The sequence below is a fragment of the Miniopterus natalensis genome, chromosome 1 (genome assembly GCF_054644295.1).
Source record: "Miniopterus natalensis isolate mMinNat1 chromosome 1, mMinNat1.hap1, whole genome shotgun sequence".
Classification (NCBI taxonomy): domain Eukaryota; kingdom Metazoa; phylum Chordata; class Mammalia; order Chiroptera; family Miniopteridae; genus Miniopterus; species Miniopterus natalensis.
In genome coordinates, this window is record NC_142081.1 from 197,597,741 (window position 1) to 197,618,266 (window position 20,526).

At 54.8% G+C, this 20,526-nt stretch overlaps 1 protein-coding gene across 1 annotated transcript in view; it reads left to right on the forward strand.

Annotated features, from left to right (window-relative positions):
- The first annotated feature begins 1,599 nt into the window (after positions 1-1,599).
- Positions 1,600-20,526, forward strand: part of WDR1 (WD repeat domain 1) — a 33,561-nt gene continuing 14,634 nt past the window's right edge. The window contains exons 1-5 of the mRNA XM_087828275.1: positions 1,600-1,707; positions 2,132-2,253; positions 11,099-11,189; positions 15,422-15,569; positions 16,650-16,830. Of these exons, the coding sequence (XP_087684401.1) occupies positions 1,692-1,707; positions 2,132-2,253; positions 11,099-11,189; positions 15,422-15,569; positions 16,650-16,830 (558 nt within the window). The 5' untranslated portion in view covers positions 1,600-1,691. The remainder of the gene's footprint in view (positions 1,708-2,131; positions 2,254-11,098; positions 11,190-15,421; positions 15,570-16,649; positions 16,831-20,526) is intronic.

Sequence of the window (20,526 nt, forward strand, 5' to 3'; positions counted from 1 at the left end):
GTGGAGAACAGGTGTCCTAGGGAAAGAGCCCCCAGGTCACCTTGCCGGAGAGAAGTGTGTGTGTGGGGGGGGGGCGGTTTCTTAGGTAGGTCTCGGGTTCTCAGACCCCCATCTACACTATCAGGGCCCAGAGCAGGCCATTTCGGGGACTTTAAGCTTTTACTTTAAGACTTGGGAGTTCCTGTAGGTTTTAAGCTAAGAACAGGGAGATTTAATTTTTTAGAAGGGCCGCCCAGGCTGCCATCTGGAGAACATACTGAGATGAAGGCGGGCGAGGGTAGGAGCACAAGCATTCAGATAAAATTGGACACACCTGCAGTCCCTAACCCAGAGCTTAGTTCTGCAGAATAGCCGAGGCGGCAAGAAGTGATTCACCTGGATACATTTGGAGGAAGAGCCAACGGTATTTTCCATTAGATGAGAAAGTCAAGGATCACGCAAAGGTTATAAGCCCAAGGTGGGAAAGAAACAGGTTTATTCTCACATTTACCCTCTCCCTCAATTGTGGTGGTGCCCCCCCCAACCCCCCCCACAGGTGAGGCTCAGGAACACCTCAGAGCCCTTGCTTTTCCCCTGGAGCCGCTCCCCCTTTCCTTCTGCTTTCCCCATTAGGAAATAAACCCTGGGTTTCTTAGACCCTACCTCCCTCTGCCGCCCTTCCTCTTGGCTGCTTAGCTTTCTAGAAGAAAGTTTTGAGAAAGCTCGGGCCCAAGCTCCTGCTGCAAGCAGCCCTTCTTCAAGGAAGGGCGACTCCCACTTATTTTTATTTTCTTGATCTTCACCTTAGGGTGTTTTTTCCATTGTTTTTCAGAGAGAGTGGAAGGCGGAGAGAGAGAAACATGGGTTGTTTGCCTCCCGCACGCACCCCGACCGCGGCCAGGAACTGAGTCTGCAACTGAGGTACGTGCCCTTGGCCGGAACCGAACCCCGGACCCTCCAGTCCACAGGCCGACACTCTACCCAGAGCCGAACCAGTCAGGGCTAGTTATGGTTTTTTTAAAAAATAAAAAAGCGCGCTGTTCGCAAAACCCCAGCGGGCGCCTCACGGCTCCTGCAAACACCGGGCGCCGACAGGGCCGCAAGCTAACGGCTGAGGGCCGCCGGCTCCGCTAAGAGGCGAGAGGAAAGAGAAAGACTTCCCAGCCCCCCCCCACTCGACGCTGGGGCTCTCGGGGCCCCCCAAACTTCAGCAGAGCCCAGCGCGGACCAGCCCGCCCTTCCTTCGTTTTCCCTCAGACCACCCAGTTCCACCGCCCGCGCCCACCCGCTCCCGGGAAAATTCGGACTCCGAACGCTGCCCGCGCCGCCTTTTCAAGGGGCCCTGTGGTGACGCCACTTCCGGAGGCGGGGCGTCCGGGCGGGGCCGGCGGGGGGAGGGGCGCGGGCAGGTCCGCGCAGGCTCGCCGGGGCCGCCGCGCCGAGCCGAGCGCTTGACTATATATGGTCAAAGCTGGGGGCGAGCCGCGCGCGGGGCCGCGCTTCCGGGTTCGGCGCGTCCGCAGCGGCAGCGCGCAGGGCAGGGCGCGAGCGGACCTTGGAGCCGCGGCCTCGGACCGCCCCCTCCGCGTCCGGCACGCCCGGCGCCGCCTTTCGGTCCCTTTTCCCCCGCTCGGCCTCCGCCAGGTCTGATTCGCGGCGCGGGCGGCCCCCGAGGGTCTCGGCGAGCGCGGCGCGGTAACAAGTGGGCGAGGATGCCGTACGAGATCAGTAAGTGCCGTGGCCCGGTGTCCCCCGGGGTGGGCGCCCTCGCCCCGGGCTCCCTCGGCCGCCGCCGGGGCGTGGGCGGCTCCGCGGGTCCCCGGGCGCGGGGGAAGGGTGCGGGCGCAGGCCGGCGAGCGCCCTGCCGCCCTGGGGGGCCACCCCGGCCCGGGGACGCCCCCCCAAAGTTGGAGCGGCGGGCCGGGCCCTGTGGAGCCCCCTGCGCCCCCGAAGGGCTGGCGGGGACTGTGGACCAGGAAGTCGCGCGGTCCCCTGCGCTCCTTCAAAGTGGCGGCCGCCCCTCCCGGTGGAGGCAACAGGTGACCGGCGGAGACCGGCCCTGAGCCCCCGCTCTCCTCCCCTCCGCGCTCGGCCGGGCCGGGGGCCGGGGCGGGCCCCGCTGACCTGCGCCGCTGCGTTTGTGTCTCCGCAGAGAAGGTGTTCGCCAGCCTCCCCCAGGTGGAGAGGGGCGTCTCCAAAATCATCGGCGGCGACCCCAAGGGCAATAATTTCCTTTACACTAATGGAAAATGCGTCATCCTAAGGAACATCGATGTGAGTACCCCCTGCCCCCCGCCAGGCGCGGGTCCCGTCCCCCGCGCAGCGCTGCGCTCGGGTGAATTCTGCTTCCCCTTCCTCCCCGTTCATCTCCGGCCCAGGGGCCTGGGAGGAAGAAGACACCACGCCCCCTCAGCTTTGGGACCACACCTCAGAAGCTCAGAAAGACTGCTTCAAGTTTATCTAGCCGTGGTTCTCTTTTTTTCACGGGGAAACTGAGGCTCAGATTGGTTCAGTCCATAAGTATAAGGGCTCCGGACTTGGGGGAACGCACAGGCGAATGTCTGCTGCCTGACCCTGGGGTGGTTGGTGACTTGGGTCTCTCTGAGCCCCTGTTTCCTCATCTGTAAAATGGAGATGATGAGATGAGGCTCCCCCCACTTCCCCTGGCTGCCCTGCCCACTGAGTGAGATGAGGCCTCCCTCCAGCCCAGCATGTCTGGCACACACCCAGCACTTGGTAAATGGCACTTACGTTTAATCATTATTAACACCCAGGGTCTCCCAGTGTGGCTGAGCCCCTGCTCAGACCCAGGCCTCTGCATTCCAGCGTCATCTTCCCTCTACGAACCTGAGCCCCAGTGCAAAATCAGAAAGCGGTTAATTCCCATGAGTCACTGGCACAGGCCGGCATCCTGTCCCCAGGCTGAGAATGCTTTCAGAGCCGATTCCTGGGGAAGTCCTTGCAAATTCCTGCTGCTACTCTGTGATTATTGAAATGACCCAGGATTGCACACTGAAATCCTTCTTCTCCCTGACTCGGCTTGAATGACAATGGAGGATGGAAGCTAGAAGTGCCAGCAGGACCATTTGGGGTGGGGGTGGGGTGCTCCTGAGCTGGGCTTGGGCCTTTTAAACAGTATGTAGGTGGATGATTTTGCTTGGCAATACTTCCCAGGGGTTTCAACTTAAATTCACACCGTTGTGAATGATTATGCTCCACGGGTTGGGATTGTCACTGATCAGATGTGCTTGCCTTCAAGAACCTCACAACTGGCTAAGGGAATGAAGGGCTCTGTGGGCCTCAGCTTTCTTGTCTGTAAAAGGAAAGGTCTCCATGGGGTCAGAGGTGCTCCTGCCTCTGCGCCCGTCTCTGGGGAAGCTGGCCACTGCTGTTTCTCTGCTGCAAAACGGAGCTCCTTTTGGCAATTTCTGCCCAGGATTACTGGGCACCTCAAGAGAGGGGGTGGGTGGTTGTGAATATGCTTTGAAGGTGCTAACAGCTACTCTGCTAGTTTCACAGATTCCTAGAAAGCTGATCTGGTCTCCTCAGAACTGGGGGAAGCATTGCCAAGGGCTTAGATCATAATCATCCAGAGATCTCCAGAGGGAGGGCCTGAAACTCTGAGAAAAGTTGAGATGGTCCTAAATAAATACTCATAGTTTGGCAAATAAAGTGGATGAAAGCATCTCAGGAATGCAGACCATGGACCCCTTGAGTTTGCCCCTGACTGGGCACGCGTGTGTCTTGGCCTCTGCATTCACCCCCAGATGCGGACCTCACGTGAAGTACCCACTGTGTCTGGTATGGTGAACAGTTCCTATACTGCAGCACCTCTTTCAACCCCACAAAGGGCCCATTGCTCTGAAACGGCGTCTGGCTCAGTAAGGTGAAGGAGGCCACAAACTGGAGCTGGTCCCAATGCAGAAGCTGTTCACCGCCATGGACAAGCACCCCCATTGCAGGAGGCATCCCCTGACTTGGGAAACCCATGCTGCTCTTTCTTCTGAAGGTCTTTACTTTTACCACTACCCCTGAGTGTACCATTCTCCCTTGAGGATGCATTTGCTCTCACTTCCCATCCGTAAGTTTCTGCAGGGCTGGGACAGCATGGGATGCTGCTGTGCCTGCCCATATTCTGGGTGTAAATTGGGCATGTGGGCTCTTGTTTGATTGGTGGGCTGTTGGCTGTCCCGTAAAGGTGGTGCGATTGTTATTAGGGCAGAGTACTCCTGTGAAAAAGACAAAGAATCCCCATCCACATGCAGGGACCAGGATGGAAGGTGGCCAGTTAAGAGTACAGGCTCATGGTGTAGAGAAAAGATGGGAAAGGGAGGTGGGGACCAGACTCTGGAATGTCTGATTGGCATCTCTCCCTTTACATGCCTGAACCACATTTGTGTTCCCCCCGTGTCCTTCCCCCAGTACAGCAATGCAGTTCTCCAGCTGTTCAGGCCTCAAACCTTAGACTTGATTACCCCCTTCCCTTCCACACTATGTTTAATTCCTCATGGAATCCTATTGTCACTACATTCAAGTAATTTCAGAGTCTGACAAGTTTTCACTACTTCTCTGCTTCCACCGTCATCCAAGCCACCGTCGTGTCCCCTGGATTGCAGAAACAGAAACAGCCCAGGCTGAGCTCCCTGCTTGCACCCTGGCTCCTCCAGCTTGCTCTCAGCACTGCACTGGACTGGTTACATTAGACCAAGTTGGTCCTTTGCTCTCCCACACTGTGGCTGATAGGGCCTCGCCACCCAGCTTCAGATCACACATAACACTCCATACAAAGGCTCTAAGCCTGTCCTCAGTGCTCAGTCTCGTAGGGAAAACCAACTCTCAGGAACTCGAGTTCTGACTGACACGGAGGAAGGAGAGGCGCCTTTCACAGGCCACTCACCACAGGAGGCTCCAAGCACCTGGAGGCTCAGGGAAGACACCCAGAGGGTCAGTGGTGCCAGTCCGGAATCGTGTGGGTGGCGAGAAGGTTCAGAATGTTCGGGGCCTGGAGAGAATTGTGGCTGGAGCACTGGGTGTGAGGGGAACACATGGATAGGCAGGACAGCTATGCAGGGCTCTGGTGGTGGGTGTCAGGCAGCCCTCCTATAGAACCCAGCACTGGTCCAGAGGGCACCGGAACCACTGAAAAGTTATGCAGCCAATTATCCAATCTGCTTCTGTATCTGAGACTTGAAACAGGGTGACCAGTTAGGAAGCTGCTCACGGATTACACACCCGCTGAGCAAGTGCTTGTCAGCTGGTACAGCCAGTCCTTGATTCCTAATGTTTCCCCCATACATTCAGCCCCCTGCCCATGGCCTCAGTGCCCAAGATTGAAATCCGTGGTTCTCAGAGGCAGTCTGTCCCCGCCCCCCCGCCCCCAAAATGGATATTTGGCAATGTCTGCGGGCATTTTTGTGCTACTGGTATCTAGTGGAGTAGAAAGGGCCCTTTTTACTTGTGAAGTCTCAATGGTGTACACTCCCAGCTTTGTGGTGGTGCAGCCCTTAGACTTGGGTTTTGAGCATTGCTCACCTGGCTTGTGGCTTACCTTTGCTTTCCAGGGCCTTACCCAGAAAAGGCTGTCACTCCACCATAGACTGAATGTGATGTCATGCACACTCTAGACCTGCCCTGTTCTCTGGGAGCACTGACTGACCAGTCCAGCACACAGGCTTGAGCACCACCTCTGGCATCTGAGCTGTTTTTCAATGGGCACATTTTGTGCCCAGCAGTGGCCAAGCACTTAGTACACTTGTCTCATTCAGTTCTGTTTCCATATCTGTGAGACTGATGTTTTCACAGGGTTAGTGTGCGATGTAACTGAGTTAATTAGCAAGCACCCCTAGAAGGTTACCTGGGCTATGATGGTGCATGGTCTGCCTTCGTCTTCACAATCTTCCTGTTAATACTACTGTCTTTTTAGAGGCAAGGGCTCTGGAGTCCAGGAGATGCTGGGATTTGAACCAGCGCAGCTACCCCTAGTCTTTAGTTGTGACTCCTCAGAAGTTCCTGGGCAGGCAGAGAGACGGGAAGGAAGAAAGGGAGGTGGCAGTGTCTTGTGTCCAGTGGGCTACTGGCATGCCCAGGGTCATGCAGGAGGCCCTCCAGGCTCCTGTTCTAAGGCTTGGTTTGCTTCATTGGGAAGAGGCTGAGCTGGGAGGCAGAAAGGAAAAGGCTTTCAGGGGTGGGAGAGATTACTGCTTGGAGGAGGTGGCCTTTGCCTGGGTGTTAAAAGATATTTAGATCTCATTGGGAATTGGATAGGAGGGAAGGCATTCCAAACCAAGGACATAAAGGAAAAATGTCACAATGACATAGTGATTTGATGGAGGAGAAAGGGGGTGAAATGGGAAATGGTCTTTGGATCATAGGTTAGGGCTATGTTGCTCTGGGTGATAGGGAGCCCGGAAGGTTGAGCAGGGCAGTGCTCATCAGGTCCCCAGTGCCAACCCAGACTAGGTGTGAGGAGGTCTTTAGGGAACGAATGGACCATACTTGGCGCATCTCGCTGTCCTTTGAGATAGTATGTAGGGGCTTAGTCTCTGGGTTCAGACCTGGGGTCTGGAAGAAAGGTTTGTGTGTGGCTGCTTTAGAGCCAGGTACTTGGCAGTAATTTGAGCTTGGCCTTAGTCATGCTTGGACAGAGGGCCCAGATTGTTAACATGTGGGTCCAGCTAGCAATGACTGCAGTGTATTTAAGTAATTCTCCCTTCTGTGCTGCATGGAATGTTTAGAAAGCCAGGGCTCTGGAAATGCAGCCCTCCTGGACTGTCACGCTCACCTTGCCTAGTCAGTCTCGGGGGCTCCCGGCTGTCTCTGGCAGATCCGGGGGACCTTCAGCAGCTGCAGAAGTGCAGACACCCCTCCTGGGCTGTAGGCTGTGTCATGTCAGACAGCTTCAGCAGCGCATGGCCCATAGGCCTTCCCACCTCCTGGTGTGCCCATCGGGTTCTCTTGGGCCAGGAGCCGAGGGAAAAGCTGCCATGCCCTGTGACCTGGGCCATCACTTGATCTGACCTGTAAAATGCTGTGGTGACCTCTGATTCCAGCCTCAGCACCCAGACTGAGGAATGTGAAAGGACTTTGGGGGCACAGGGGTGGCTCAGGTAGACACTGCCTGGGATGCAGCACATGTAAGTAACTCTCCCTTCTGTGATACATGTTGCCATTCCTCTGGCAGGGTGGGGCTTGCAAAGGTGGTGGCAGAATTTGTTCAGTGTGCTGCTCCTGGGAGGACCCTCTGCACAGGTGGGAGGCAAGGGCAGGCTCTGAGGGCTGGGCCCTGAAACTGTCCTCCAACAGCTCAGTGGGAGCGCCCTCACCTTGCTTTTGCAGATGGGCGATAGGGCAGCCCATGGTCCTGAGACTCATCACGACTGCTCTCACACAGTGTCTTCCTGTCATGCCTCTAGTCCAGGCTTTTAGGGAAGTGACTGAGCGTCAGGCAGGCCCTGAGCTGGGCCCCTAGTTCAGGGGGGGGACACCTTGTGGGATGGGGTGTGAGGCCAGGGCAGCTCCTGTTCCAGCCCTGAGGTGGGCCCTGGGCATGAAGGGGCCTCGGAGCATCTGGAAAAAGTGGAGGCCATGGGGTCAGGCCCTGCAGCTCCTGAAGGAAGGATTCCAAGGAGGGAATGAGGTGATTGTAGTTGGGACCCAAAGACTACAGTAGAGATCTGTTCAAAAGATACCATCATGTTCCCAGAGGGGATGGAAAGATCTAGATGGAATCTGATCGGGCTGAAAAGAAGAGGTGGGTTTGGGAGCTGTTAGAAGACTGGGCAGGGCTGGGGAGTGGGGCAGGTGTGGGGAAGCAAGCAAGGCAACAGGAGGTTTTAGTGGCTTTGTCAGCCTCTGCCCACATCTCAGGGGCACCCGCAGGGCCTCTAGTGCCAAGGCTTCCCCTGTTTGGAGTCTGCCCTCTTGACTGAGAGCTGCTGCTGCCTGTAGTGGCACAGGAAGGAAGTCCTGGAGGAAGGGGGCCCCAGCCTCTGCAGCCCTCAGGTGGACACACTGCAGCGCAGTTCTGGAGGTCCCCTGAGGAGCGGGGAGGGGCACCCCTACAGCAGAAGTGCTCCTTGGTGCTCCCAGATTTGGCTTTCTTAAATCCCTGACTCATTTTCTGTAGTTCAGAGCCCTTCCCCCAAATCAGCTACTCACCCCAAATCCTGCTTTTGTTCCCAGAGACAGCAGGAGACGGAGGAGGGGTGGGGAGAGGTGCTGCCCCCGGGAGGCTTGGGACTGGGTGCTGGGTCCAAGTACTGGTGCCATCTGGACCCCGTTGATACGGAATTAACCTGATCTGTGGCGAGACACATTGGGGACAGGGAGGGTGCCATTTCTGCCTTTGGTATCCAGCTTCCCTGTGTGTGGAACAAGGGGGGGTGGGGGCTGGGCTGAATGGCAGTCATGTTCAGCCTGGTGACTCCTGGCCCAGTGGTATTTGGAAGAGTGATGCCTCTTCCAGCCCAGGATTCTGGTGCTTAGCCTGGCAGGGACAACCTTGCGAGTTTCACACGCCCTGTGCTTGCGGATACCCTGCCCATTTAGGGGAAGGAATTCTTAGGACAGAACCTCTTCCCAGGGTCATCCATTCCTCCTGGGAGGCCCCTGCAGAGCCCACCCTTTAAAAGGCAGTGCAGGGAGGTGACCAAGGCACCAGGCTGTGAGTGCTGGTATGGGTGGTAGTTGCCCTCCGGTGGCTTTCTTGGGTATAAGACCTTGGTAGGCCTAGGAATGGACACCTGAACAAGGTGGTGGTGGCCTGTGCATACACCTTTGTGGCTTCTTTGTGTAGGGACTTGTCAGTGTCAGGGCGTGAGAGTGTGAGGGCTCATCTGGGCCTGGGTGGGTTGGAATAGGCAGGCATTTAATGGGTACCAGGCATCTTAGTTTTATTGAGGGGTAATTTAGATGCAAGAAACATCCCTCCATTTTAAGTGTGTACAACTTGAGTTTTGTCAACTATGCATAGTCCTGTGACCATCTTCATAGTCCATAATCATAATATAGGACATTCCAGTCATTCCCCAAAACCTCTTCCCCCCCCTTTCAGTAAGTGGGCTCCCTTCACCCCCAGCCCCTAGCAAGAACCAGGCTGCTTCCTGTCACCACAGTCTCCTTTTCTAGAATTCCTTATGAAAGGAGCCGTGAGTGTGTTTGGGATTGTCCTGTTGTTGGGAGTGTTGGTGGCTGTTCCTCTTGGCTGCCTACACGGATCAGTTGTTTCTCCACCTCCTGTTGGGAGACTTCAGATGGTTTCTAGTTTCCGGCTGTTATGGATGAGGCTCTGATCGTTGATGCCCATGACTTTTTGTGGATGTGTGTGTTTCTTTCTCTTGGGTAGATGCCTGGGAGTAGATGGCTGGTGGTTTGTATGGTAAGCCTGTGTTTAACTAAAAATAACCAGCCCAGCTCTTCTCTGTTTTAAATTCCCACCAGAAATACATGAACATTCCACTGTCCCGCCCCCCGCATGCTTGGTAACATTTGGTGAAGCTGGTCTTTTAATTTTATTGGTTCCAGTAGGTACATAGTGGTATCTCATTGTGGTTTCAATTTGCGCTTCCCAGAGGACTAGTGTGAGGCCAAGTGCCTTTTCATTTGCTTTCCACCATTCTTAGGATCTTTTTTGGATATCTGCTATCTTCTGATTTCATTAGCAAATGTTTATTCCAACATGAGTTAATTTATGGGCCACATGTATTAAGTTCCTGCTTCATCACATAGTAAGTGTTGAGTCTTAGGGGTGAAAGAGGGCTATGAAACCTTTAAAAAGCATTTATTGAGCACCTGTTATTTGCCGACTGCTGTGGTGGCTAAAGAGATAAATGCACATGGTGGTGAGGGACCATAGTGTGTGTCATAGCTGCCTCCGGTATGTGTGGAAAGCTTTAGAAGCACAGGATTGAGGACAGGCTGTCAGGAGGCTTCATGGAGGAGGTGGCTCTTCACTTAGCTCTGATGCATAATGTTAGCAGCCAGGGAGAGGTGCTGCTGGTCAGGGGAACAGCGTTTACAGAGACTTACAGCGTTTACAGGATTGGCAGATGGCTGGTGGTTGACAGGACTAGAATTTAGGGTGTTCTCCGGCCTCTGTCTGGTGGGATGGGGGTGGGGTGTGCGGGGATCCTGTAGCTTGGAGGCTGAGCAGAGTACAGGACTTTGATCTTGCAAGGAGATGAGGCGAAGGGAGGCTACCAGGTGGGGGGGCAGTTGGGGGTCAGGTTAGTTGCACCTGCAGCAGCCGCTTCTGGAAAGCCCTCTGGAACCTGTGTCCACAGCCTGGTCTGTGGGAAGCTGCCTCTTTTCACAGAGCACTTGGTTCATAGAAAGCTGACAGCGGGTACCAGGGATTCAATGGCTAAGTCTTTATTCCCTCCTGAAAGCAAGCGCGGCTGTGGCCACAGATTGAGAGCATCTCAGTGTGTTCCAGGTTTTCCGCGGCCTCCTGGGTGTGCATGTGTCATCTACTTTCAGGAAATATGTTAAGACTTTACTGTTGAGCAGTAAAGATGCTCTCAGTCCCAGGTGCTCTCCCTGTTCCTGCTGCAGAGCCCAGCCAGCCTTTGGTCTGTGCTATGAAAGGGGGTGGAAATCTGAGTTTCCCACTCAAGGGTTTTGATGAGAGGCTCCCAGCTACGTGCCCCACTCTATTCTCATACCTCAAAGCCAGAGGCTCTGTTTTGGGTCCAATGTTCCCCTACTCTGTGTGGCAGCGGGGACAGGGCTGGCTATGAGCATGGGAGACTAGCTCTGACTTGAAGAATACAGCTGCAGCTTGCACAAATAGGAAAAAAATTAGGATCAGATTTTTTTAATGAAAATTCTATTTCATGTGTATATTTCACAAATACGTAGGAGAGAAAATTACTTTGACTCCTATAACCGTAGACAAAAGAAGTGTTACAATGACCTAGAATTCTATATCCAGAGAGGGGAAGGTAGTAGGTATGTAGGCAGGTGGGTATACTTCTGGGATTTTCTTTATGATGCTTTTGACTTAAGCTTTGTGGGTGTGACATTCCCCGCCCTGCCTCCCCCCAGTCCATCCATTGGGAGAGCGGAAAGTAGTTTGACTGCTCCTACGTACCTTATGTTCACTCGGCTCTCCTCCCTGCAGAACCCAGCCCTTGCTGACATCTACACGGAGCATGCCCATCAAGTGGTGGTGGCCAAGTACGCACCCAGCGGATTCTACATTGCTTCTGGAGGTACTGTGTGCATGTGGTGTGCCCAAGGCAGCCCTTGGGAGGTGGGGGGGGGGGGTGACGAGACATGGGGGTGGCAGGTGGAACCAGTGTGATTAGTCTCTTGGGGCTGACAAAAAAAGTATAAGCCACTGAAAAGCCCCATTCCATTACTTTTTAGTTTGCAGCCTGCCAGCTGGTTTCAACCTCCAAGTTCAGCAGAAATATTCTTGGGAGGTTGGCCAGAGGCCTTTGTGGTGGCTGTATCATGATTACTGGAGCCTGTGTGTGAGTGTGTGTGTGTGTTTCTGAATCACAGCTTTGTCTTGTGTCACCTTTATCTGCTACTCTTTCCTGGTACCTAACACAATGCCGGCCTCAGCCTCTGTCAGCGTTCATCTCATTCTTGGTCTGACCCTTTGCTCTCCGGCCGGGCTCTGTGGCTCAGTGGGCGGCTGGGCACACACCTTTCCCTTCTAGGATGCTGTCTTTATTCACCTAATCTTTTGAGGTAGATCTTTTACCATTTACAGATGAGAAAGGGAGGCACAGAAGTTACAGTGACTTACCCTAACCCCACATCCCATCCATTCACACACAAGGCAGAGTGTTTATTGTCTGTCATTCCTGTGCCCAGCCCATCTCAGGCCCCAGGGAGAGCCAAGTGGATGAGCTGGTGTGGGCCTCTGCATCCCCAGAGAGCGACAGAACGAAATTGCTGAAGGAACTAACCGACCAGTAGGGAAGGGCCAGGATTCATGCACACTAGTAACTGCTTTTCATGCATTGCCCCCACTCTGGGCATGGTGCGCTCTGCATGGACTGGTTCCTGAAGGGACAACCCCTCCTTGACTGTGCAGCCTTCCTTGAGTAACTTACCTTTCTGGGCCTGAGTTTTCCCTTCTGTAAACGGGCTGCTAGTACCTACCAGGTCGGTTTGGGAAGGGTCCAGTGTGGCGATGCATGAAAAATACCAAGGAGGGCTTTTGCCTAGTAGGCACGCGACAACAAGTTTATCACCCAAACTGGGAGGCCCCAGGGTGACAGGCGTGCTGGCTGAGGGCAGTACTATTCGGCCAGGGTTGTATGTGGAGGCCTGGCCTGGAGTCTGGCACGTAGTGGGCACTTAATGATTTCTGTGTTTTGACCTACTCCAACTCCATTTGTAAAACTTGCTCTGATTTATATCCTGTGATTTATTTTAGTTGTGTGAGTTTTTTTTATTCTGGCCTTGCTTGCCAGCAAAATGGCATTTATTAAAACCCTAAGATTTGGCCCTGGTGCCTTTTAAAAGTGTGTCTTCTCAGGAGAGAAATGTGGTTGGGAGGCCCCCACTGCCTGCTTGGCATAGCTTCCCCGCCCTGGTGCCTTGAGCCGAGAGCCCAGCTGCTGAATCACTGGCAAGCCCAGGCCTGCCCTGTCCCAAGTCCCCAGGCCTGCCCTGTCCTCTGTCCCCAGCAGGGTGTTCAACCACACAGTAGTCGGTCGCCTCAGATGCTAATGCAGAGTCAGTGAGAATAGTCCACACAGGTGAGGGGCCAGCTTGATACTTTCTTAAAAACGCCCTCATTGAATGCAGGAACCGGGGAGAGTTGGGCTGCCCTAGCTGCCCGCAGGAGCAGGTGTTTTTGGGTGGAGATCACAGTTACATCGCAGGGCAGTGGTCCTTTGCTCAGAATGAAGACAAGGAAACATTAACTGCAGAGAGGAGAGCCCTGGGCTAAATTAAATTTGTGTGTGTGTGTGTGTGTGTGTGTATGAGAGGGAGGAGGAGGAGGAGGAGCTGAGAGAGCTCTGTGCTCTCTGGCTAATGTTACCTGGTACATACTGTGCCTGCGTAGGGTGGTGGGGGGCATCTCAGGGCCTCTGGAAACCTGCCGCTCACTCCCAGAAGGGGTGCCAGCCCTCTGCTGGATCTTTAAGTCCCTGTAAGTCTGGCTGGTTCCCATCTTCTGAATGTCTGAACCCTCCAGAAGGCCTGTTTTGGGAGGAAGCCCACGCCAGGGCCCCAGGCCCCGGGCCCCAGCCCTAAACAAAGCGGCTGTATCTGCCTTCAGGGAGCCACGATGCCACATCACGTTCCTTAGTGTGGAGCCGTCTGTCTCCAGGGCAGGTCCCATTCCCTCTTCCTAGTGGTGGCTTCCTCAGGTGACTTTGATACTGGCTGGCTGTGCCCCGTGCTCAGTCCCCTGGGCACCCAGGCCATAATTCCCAGGTGACCATTAGAAAGCAGGGCCGCCTACTGCATGGCACAGGCTTTCTGGAGTCGGAGCCCCAAGCCCAGAGAAGGATGTTGAGCGTTGCTAGGAAGAAGCATGGAGGAGAGCAAGCTGTGGAGCCATCATGAGTAGAGGCCTGTTCTAGTCACTGTCCCCTTGCAGTGTGGTGCATCCACACATGTGTAGACGTGTGCATATCATATATTCTGTCCCCCTTGAGGCCCCAGGCAGGTGCTTGTCCGCTCTGCCCCCAGCACTTAGCACTGGGCTTAGCACCCTGGGCACTTCATTGTTCTCTGGTGACCATGTCAGGGCTGCCCTAGTCAGACGGGCCTGAGGGCCTGGTCTCCAGCCCTGATGTGTTTTATTCACCCCTGCCGCTTCTGGAAAGAACTTGATGAACAAGCAGGGCTGATGGAGGAGGCCACTGGTCTAGTGGGGGAGGCAGTGGGGAAAGGACTGTACTGCCTGGAATGGAGCCTGAGCTGACAGAACCCAGGGAAGTGGGAGAGCGGGGTTCACCCTGTGTAGGAGTGGGATGCCTGGGGCTTGTGCTGTGGCTATATCCCCACGGCTCAGTGCAGCCCCTGGGCAGCCTGCTGTGTGCCCAGTGCACACAAGAGCCCTTTCCGCACACTCTGCTCCTTCCCTGACCCTGCGAGCCTGCTGCTTCCTTTCTCTTCCCGACCAGCCAGTTAGTTCAGCAAAGGGACATAAGAAGGTCCAGGCCACCTTTGGAACATCCCTTGATGACATGCCAGGCCATCATTCTAGACTTTGCCCAGAGATGACCCAGCCCCCTGGAAGCCCCCTCAGTTGGTGACATTCACATGCAAGGCAGTGTGTCTCCTGTCTGTCCCACAGCTGGACTGGATGCCAGGCTTTCTTCATAGGTGAGGGGCCTCCTACAGAGCCTTAGCTAATTCATGGACTAGTTACTAGTTGTGACTAAAGAGAGCCTGTGTTGTACTGAGGGCTAGTCTGAGACTTTATGCCTGTTAACTCTTAACTCTTTCATCTTCGAGATAGCGCTCTCTCTGTCCCTCTTGTTTCCCCTTTGGCGGCATGGTTTTAGGTGTTTGAGGCCTGCAGAGGCACATACAGGGTAGGACCAGGGCAGGGCCACACCTGGAGCAGGGCGCTGGCTCTCTCCTCCCTCGCCCCACCTGAACAGGACAAAAGCCGTCTCATGGAACCGCTGTAGAGTTTGTGTTAGGTGCTGAAGTGGACCTGGCATCCTGGGAACATGGCACTCGCTTACTTGCTGGGAGGGTGTGTGGGTTGGTGCTTGGAACCTGGGGACAGGCTGGTGGCAGGGAGGCAAGGGGCAGCAGATGCCTGGCACCCAGTTCTGTAGTAGTACAACTTCTTCCCACACCCACCCTGTGCGTCTCACTAAAGGCTTACACCTCAGCTGTGAGTTGTGAGATTGTGATGCACTGTAATGAGTGAGGCTGCTGACTGCCTGAGGTGCAGCCAGGAGCTTCGAGGGAGCCGGGTCTGCAAACCCCTGTGGGGGCCACCTCGCACATCGGGCATGCACAGAACTGCACAGCTGTGTACCCGGATTCTGTTAGTAACGCAGCAGCCACGAAGGAGGGGCAGGTGTCGCTAGTGTAGTCACCTTATGTAGATGAAGAACTTCAGTTCCCCAGTGTTGAGGAAGCTAGTTGCCCAAGGCCCATGTGCCATTTAGATCCCCTACAAGGAAAGAAAGATGGCCATGAAACAAGGCTGTGTCCCAGGGCCTGGGATTTGCCTCCCTGTGTCCCTGGGTTTCCTGCTGCCTGTGCAGACATTGTAATCGGGTGATCACAGGTGAGGGGCACAGCCCCAGCAGCGGTCCTCATGGAGGCAGCAGGCTCTGGTCAATGAGTGGTGGGGTATTGTTTACCTACAGCACACCCCTCCTCCCAGGCCAACTTGGCCAACTGCAGGAGGCCTGTGCTCCCAAGCGGTGCTGCGTGGGCATGCCCTCTGCCCACCCAGCCCTGTACCCACGGTGACTGTGGATCTGCCACCCTACTGTGTCCACAGATGTGTCTGGGAAGTTGCGGATCTGGGACACCACGCAGAAAGAGCACCTCTTGAAGTATGAGTATCAGCCTTTCGCTGGGAAGATCAAGGACATTGCTTGGACGGAAGACAGTAAGAGGATCGCAGTGGTCGGTGAAGGAAGGGAGAAGTGAGTCTGTCGCCTCAGCTCCTCTCTGCCATGTCCCCTGTTCTGCTTCTTCCTCGGATGTCCCTGCGGGGAGGGGTGCAGTGACATCAGTGTGCCAGCTGGGACGAATGTGTGTTCAGTCCCCATAGGTGCTGGGCCTCTGGCTCCTTCAGGGTGGGCTTCAGTGACATGTAACAATGAGAGAACCCCTCAGGGTTTGTCTGGGGGCCCAGGTACCTTCTCTCTGTCTTTAGATTCCTAGACCACCTTCCATCACACCCACATTCCAGGCAGCAGGAAGCAGCAAAGAGAGAAAGTGAAAGATGTAGTTTTTACAAAGCAGTATTGGGGTCCCTCCAAGTAGCTGCCCAGGGCCATACCAACTGCAAGGGAGACTGGACATTTTCCCTAGCTGGGTATGTCACTTCAGGTCCCCTCATTAAGGAAGGTGGGGCAAGTGGATACTGGATGGGTAGGCCCTTTGTGGCTGGTGCACTCGTGGGTCTAGTGACCAGAGGGGTCCATACCACAGCCCAGGTTTCCCCCGTGGGGTACATGGCTGCCTTCAAGGACTTGACCTTGGCAGGCACATATCTGTCCCCCTTACTGGGCTCTTTTTAATGTGTACGTGGTAGGTATCAATTCTTTCATAGTGTTTTAGGTCGTTCTTGTTGGTCTTAGCAATTCCTTTTTCATTTGATTGCAAATATTAACCAAAACAATACATTTCATTGAATGTCATCTAAGAGCAAGGCATCATCTCCTCTCTAGTAGGGGATGGAAAGTGGTGTATTTCCTGGTTCTGCCCAGTAAGGAAATGAATGACACCATAACACTGGTCCTCTGGCAGGCGCTTTCTAAGGCACCTTCCATGTGGGAGGCTAGGCTCTGGGCCACACAAACCTGGTCTTGATGCTTTTGACCAGTACTGGATAGAGCTGAAATCACAGTGCTTTCCATGTGTGATCTGAACGAGCATGTGTGAAGCGTGGTCAGGAGCCAGGGCTGCACTGGATGTTCAGCTGCCCATGTCTCATAATGCTTCTCAGGACTGATTTTTTTTTTTTTTTTTTTCCCTGTGACTCTTCTTGTTGGGTAAAGGTTTGGAGCTGTCTTCCTGTGGGACAGTGGCTCTTCTGTGGGCGAGATCACGGGACACAACAAAGTCATCAACAGCGTGGACATCAAGCAGAGCAGGCCCTATCGGCTGGTGACCGGCAGCGATGATAACTGTGCCGCGTTCTTTGAGGGGCCACCATTCAAGTTCAAGTTTACAATTGGCGTAAGTGGGCTTCTCTGTAATGTAGTTTTGGTTGAACTTGGTGGTTTGTATTTGAAGCCAGTGGAGTCTAAGCCTGTTAGATACTGATGGCAGAGAGGTCACAGGAGCCCACAGTTAGTGTGTTGGCAGAAAGCAGGGTTTGTGAGGGACCATCTCACGGGGGTGGGATAGCACCCCAGTCCCCAGCCCCCATAGCCGTGTAGTAGAGTGATGTGGATGGTTCCATTTCCAGCAGGAGGGGTCCTGCACAGGGCCGGGCTTCCTTCTGTGACGCTGTGTGTATTCTGGGGTGGGGGTAGGGAGAACCTATGAGCTATGTGAGCAGGCGAGCATCCTGGTTTTGCAGGTGCCTTATTAGCAAGGGGAGTCCAGGACTGGCATCAGTCAGCCTGCTCTCTGGTTGTGTCACCTTGAAATCTGCTGAGTCACCAAAGTAGCAGAGGAGGTGAGCCTCCAGGGGCATTCGGATTTGTCTCCAGTGCCTTCTCAGGGAAAGGTGATGGGGGCAGGGACACACTTGTAAAGTGACATACGGTGAGAAGAACTAGATGCTTTGCCTGGAGATGGGTGCTCTAACTGGCCTAGTGAAGGGTCACGGGCTTTGGGATCCCAGACCCAACTCTACATGTGGTCTTGACTGGCACTAGAGCCTGACCCTCCCTAGGCCTCACTTTTCCTGTCTGCAGTGTGGATGCGGGGGACATTGGCATCCGCATTTTAACCATGAATTTGGACTGCACAGCCTCCCACAGGTCCAGAGCTGTTCCATGCCCTGCCTCGAGGGTTAAATGAGATAAATTTCCTTAAAGAGGCTCCCTGAGGACTCCTGTTGACTTTGATGACAACGCAGTGAATCATAAACATTAGGCCAGGCATAGCTGGAAAGGAAGATGAAGCTGCCACAGCAGGTCCCCAGAGGGCAGGTTGAGCACCCTGGGCAGAATTTCCACGCACAGATCTCGGGGTTCCCTGTTGGTAGTGAGATGGTCTTTGTTCTTTCGGGGCTGCTGAGCAGGGCCTGGCTGATGCTTAAGTGGCATTGCTGTGTGGGGAGTGCACCGTCCTCCCGGCATCCTACACTTCTGGCCATCCCCTGTGACCACTGCCTAATATGGGGGAGGGAGGAGCTTTGTCGAAGACTGATTCATGGTCAGTGTTTTCTAAGTAGGGACAGGGACTGTGGAGCGTAGGGTGAGTCATGCTGAGTCAGATAGCAGCCTCTTGCTCTGCGCTGGCTGTTGCAGTGCAGCTGTGCCCACTCCCCGAGTCTCCACATGTTCTGTTTTGTTCCTGGGTTGTGATCTGGGCTGGGGGTGGGTGGGGTTCCTTCCCTTGCCTGGAAAGAATTGGTTCCTCTTTGCAGATGTGGATTAAACCTGGCACACAGGCTCAGTGGCGAGTGGGTGAAGCCATGATTTGAGCCCACAGTCAGCTCCAGCCTTCTCCACGTGCTCATTTGGCCAGAACATTCTTTCTCTTTCTGTTCTCCTTATAGCCTGAGACCATAGCCCTCACCCAGAGGCCTCATCCCAAGACTGTTGGGTTGAAAGGTTTGCCCAGCTGGCACCTATCTCCATAGGTCCTGTGTAGGGATTTTGGAGAGATCAGAAGGGACTGTAAACAGGAGTCAGGGACACTGGGTTTCAGCCTAGCATTGTAGCCGGCTGGCTCTGCGACTTTCAGGCTGGTCATCCCTCACCCCCCATAGCCCCCCACCGGGAAGCTGGGTGGTGATAGCCTCCTCCACTGGCCCCCTGAGCTATGAGGAGAACAGGAGAGATGTTGGTGAAGTTGCATGCCCATGCGGAAATCTTTGGGCTTCTGTTGGCACAGGTTCTAACAGACTCAGTTGGCCTAGTGTAGAAGGGACGAGAGGCACTCGTGCCCCCCCCCCCCCCAACATGCCTGTTAATAAGGTGTTGACTGCTTTTGGGAGGAGCCTGAGACTTCTCTGTATCTGCCATAGGCCCTCACAACCCTGGTGTAAAGCTGAGGTGAAGGACTGGGCAGTGGGCTGCCTGTCCTTGTGGGTTCAGATCCTGCCACTTTCCTCTTGACCACATTTAAGGCCTTAGGACAAGGGTGGGCACATGAGCACAGAGAGGTTGAGTTCAACTTGCTGCCTGGAAAGGAGCGAGTTGTGTTCTGAATTTAGTCCTTGCCAAAACAGAACGGGTGCTGTGTCAACCGTGGGGAAGTGAAAGCCATTTTGTAGACAAAATGAAGTGACCAGACTTACTCTAGTCGGGCTACCTGCTGGCCTGAGTGGGGTCGGGTGCTTTTCCTTCCTGTCTTTCTGTCCAGGTTCATTGGTTTGCACCAGCTCCTCCTGCTGTGCAGGGCGAGATGTAGATTCCTGGTTCCTTCAGAGCTGAGTCATGGCTCTGCTTTAGCCAGAAGCCTGGCTCCTGCTCAGCCCTCCCGCCAGCCTCAGTCGTAATTTGCCTAAGTCTGAAATGGGCGTTTAAGAGGCTACAGGGATGGGATGATGGAGGGACCTTCCACCTGAATAGGCCCCAGCACCAGCTTGTCCTCTGTCCGCCCACATTTCAGGTGCAGTGGCAACCTGGGAAGTGACTTCCCAGGATCACAGGAGATAAGCATGGATGGAGTTCTTTGGGCAGCACTATTGCCACCTCCAGCACTGGCATTCTGTAGGCAAAGGTTCTCCTTTGAAGTGCAAAGGGTGGTTTGGTTGGACCTTGCCCCTCCTGCCTCCACCACAGAGATTTCCCCCCCCCCCCCCCCCCCCAGCGCATCCTGTGAGGGACCTCACTCAGTGTCCCTACTTGTCTTACTCCATGTGGCCTTGGGTGAGTTTCTATACCTCTGTGGCCACCTGCTTCCTCCTCTGTCAGGTGTGCAAGGTGGCTGCCTGAGATGACCGAGGATGCCCCTTTTGGCACCTCTGAGAGCTGTGTCCACATCTCAGGCCCCGGGAGTTGCAGTCAGTGGGATAGTTTGTCAAATGTAATGACTGCTTAGAATAACCAGGTGTCAGGGCCTCATTTGCCCCAGGCCTGCTTGTCCAGGCTGAGGCCGTGTGATCTGGGACTGGGAACTTCCTGCCACATCTGCCTGTGTCTGAGAGCAGATGGAGCACACCAGCGGAGGGGACACTGGGTCTTCTCTAGGTCGAGGTACACGGCTCAGCAGCCAGCTGCTCCAGGACAGGCTGTCACCTGTGCGTGGTCTTACACATCACAGCCAGCTCTAAACGGGGTGACCCACTTCCTTCTGAACGTTTGGAGGCTAGTTAACTAGAAGCCTCAGTCCTGGCTGTTAGAAGCTTTGCCTTCCTCGACAGTTAAGTAAAGCTTGCGCTCTAATCTGCAGGGTTTTCTGTGGCGGTTCTTTCCTTTTGCCTGTGTCCTTACGACAGGGCAGAAAAGGCAGAAGTTGCAGTTCTTCCTGTTTGTCACGTGCTCTCTCTGACCTGCCTTGGCCTCATCCTTAGCTACCGCCTGGTGTCGGCTGGTCCTGTTTTTCAAAGGGCTGTGTGTGCATTAGTGACAGTCATTCTGGGAGGTCAGCAGGGCACGGCTCTTACCCTGGCGGGCGGAGGGCGGAGGGCGGTTGCCGGTTGCCTTTGGCCTCAGCCCAGCTGAGGCAGGTGAAGGATGCGGTGCTGCCTCTCCAGGTGCTGAACCGGGAGACCTCACAGAGCGAGGGGGGCGCCAGGCTCGGGAGAGGCAG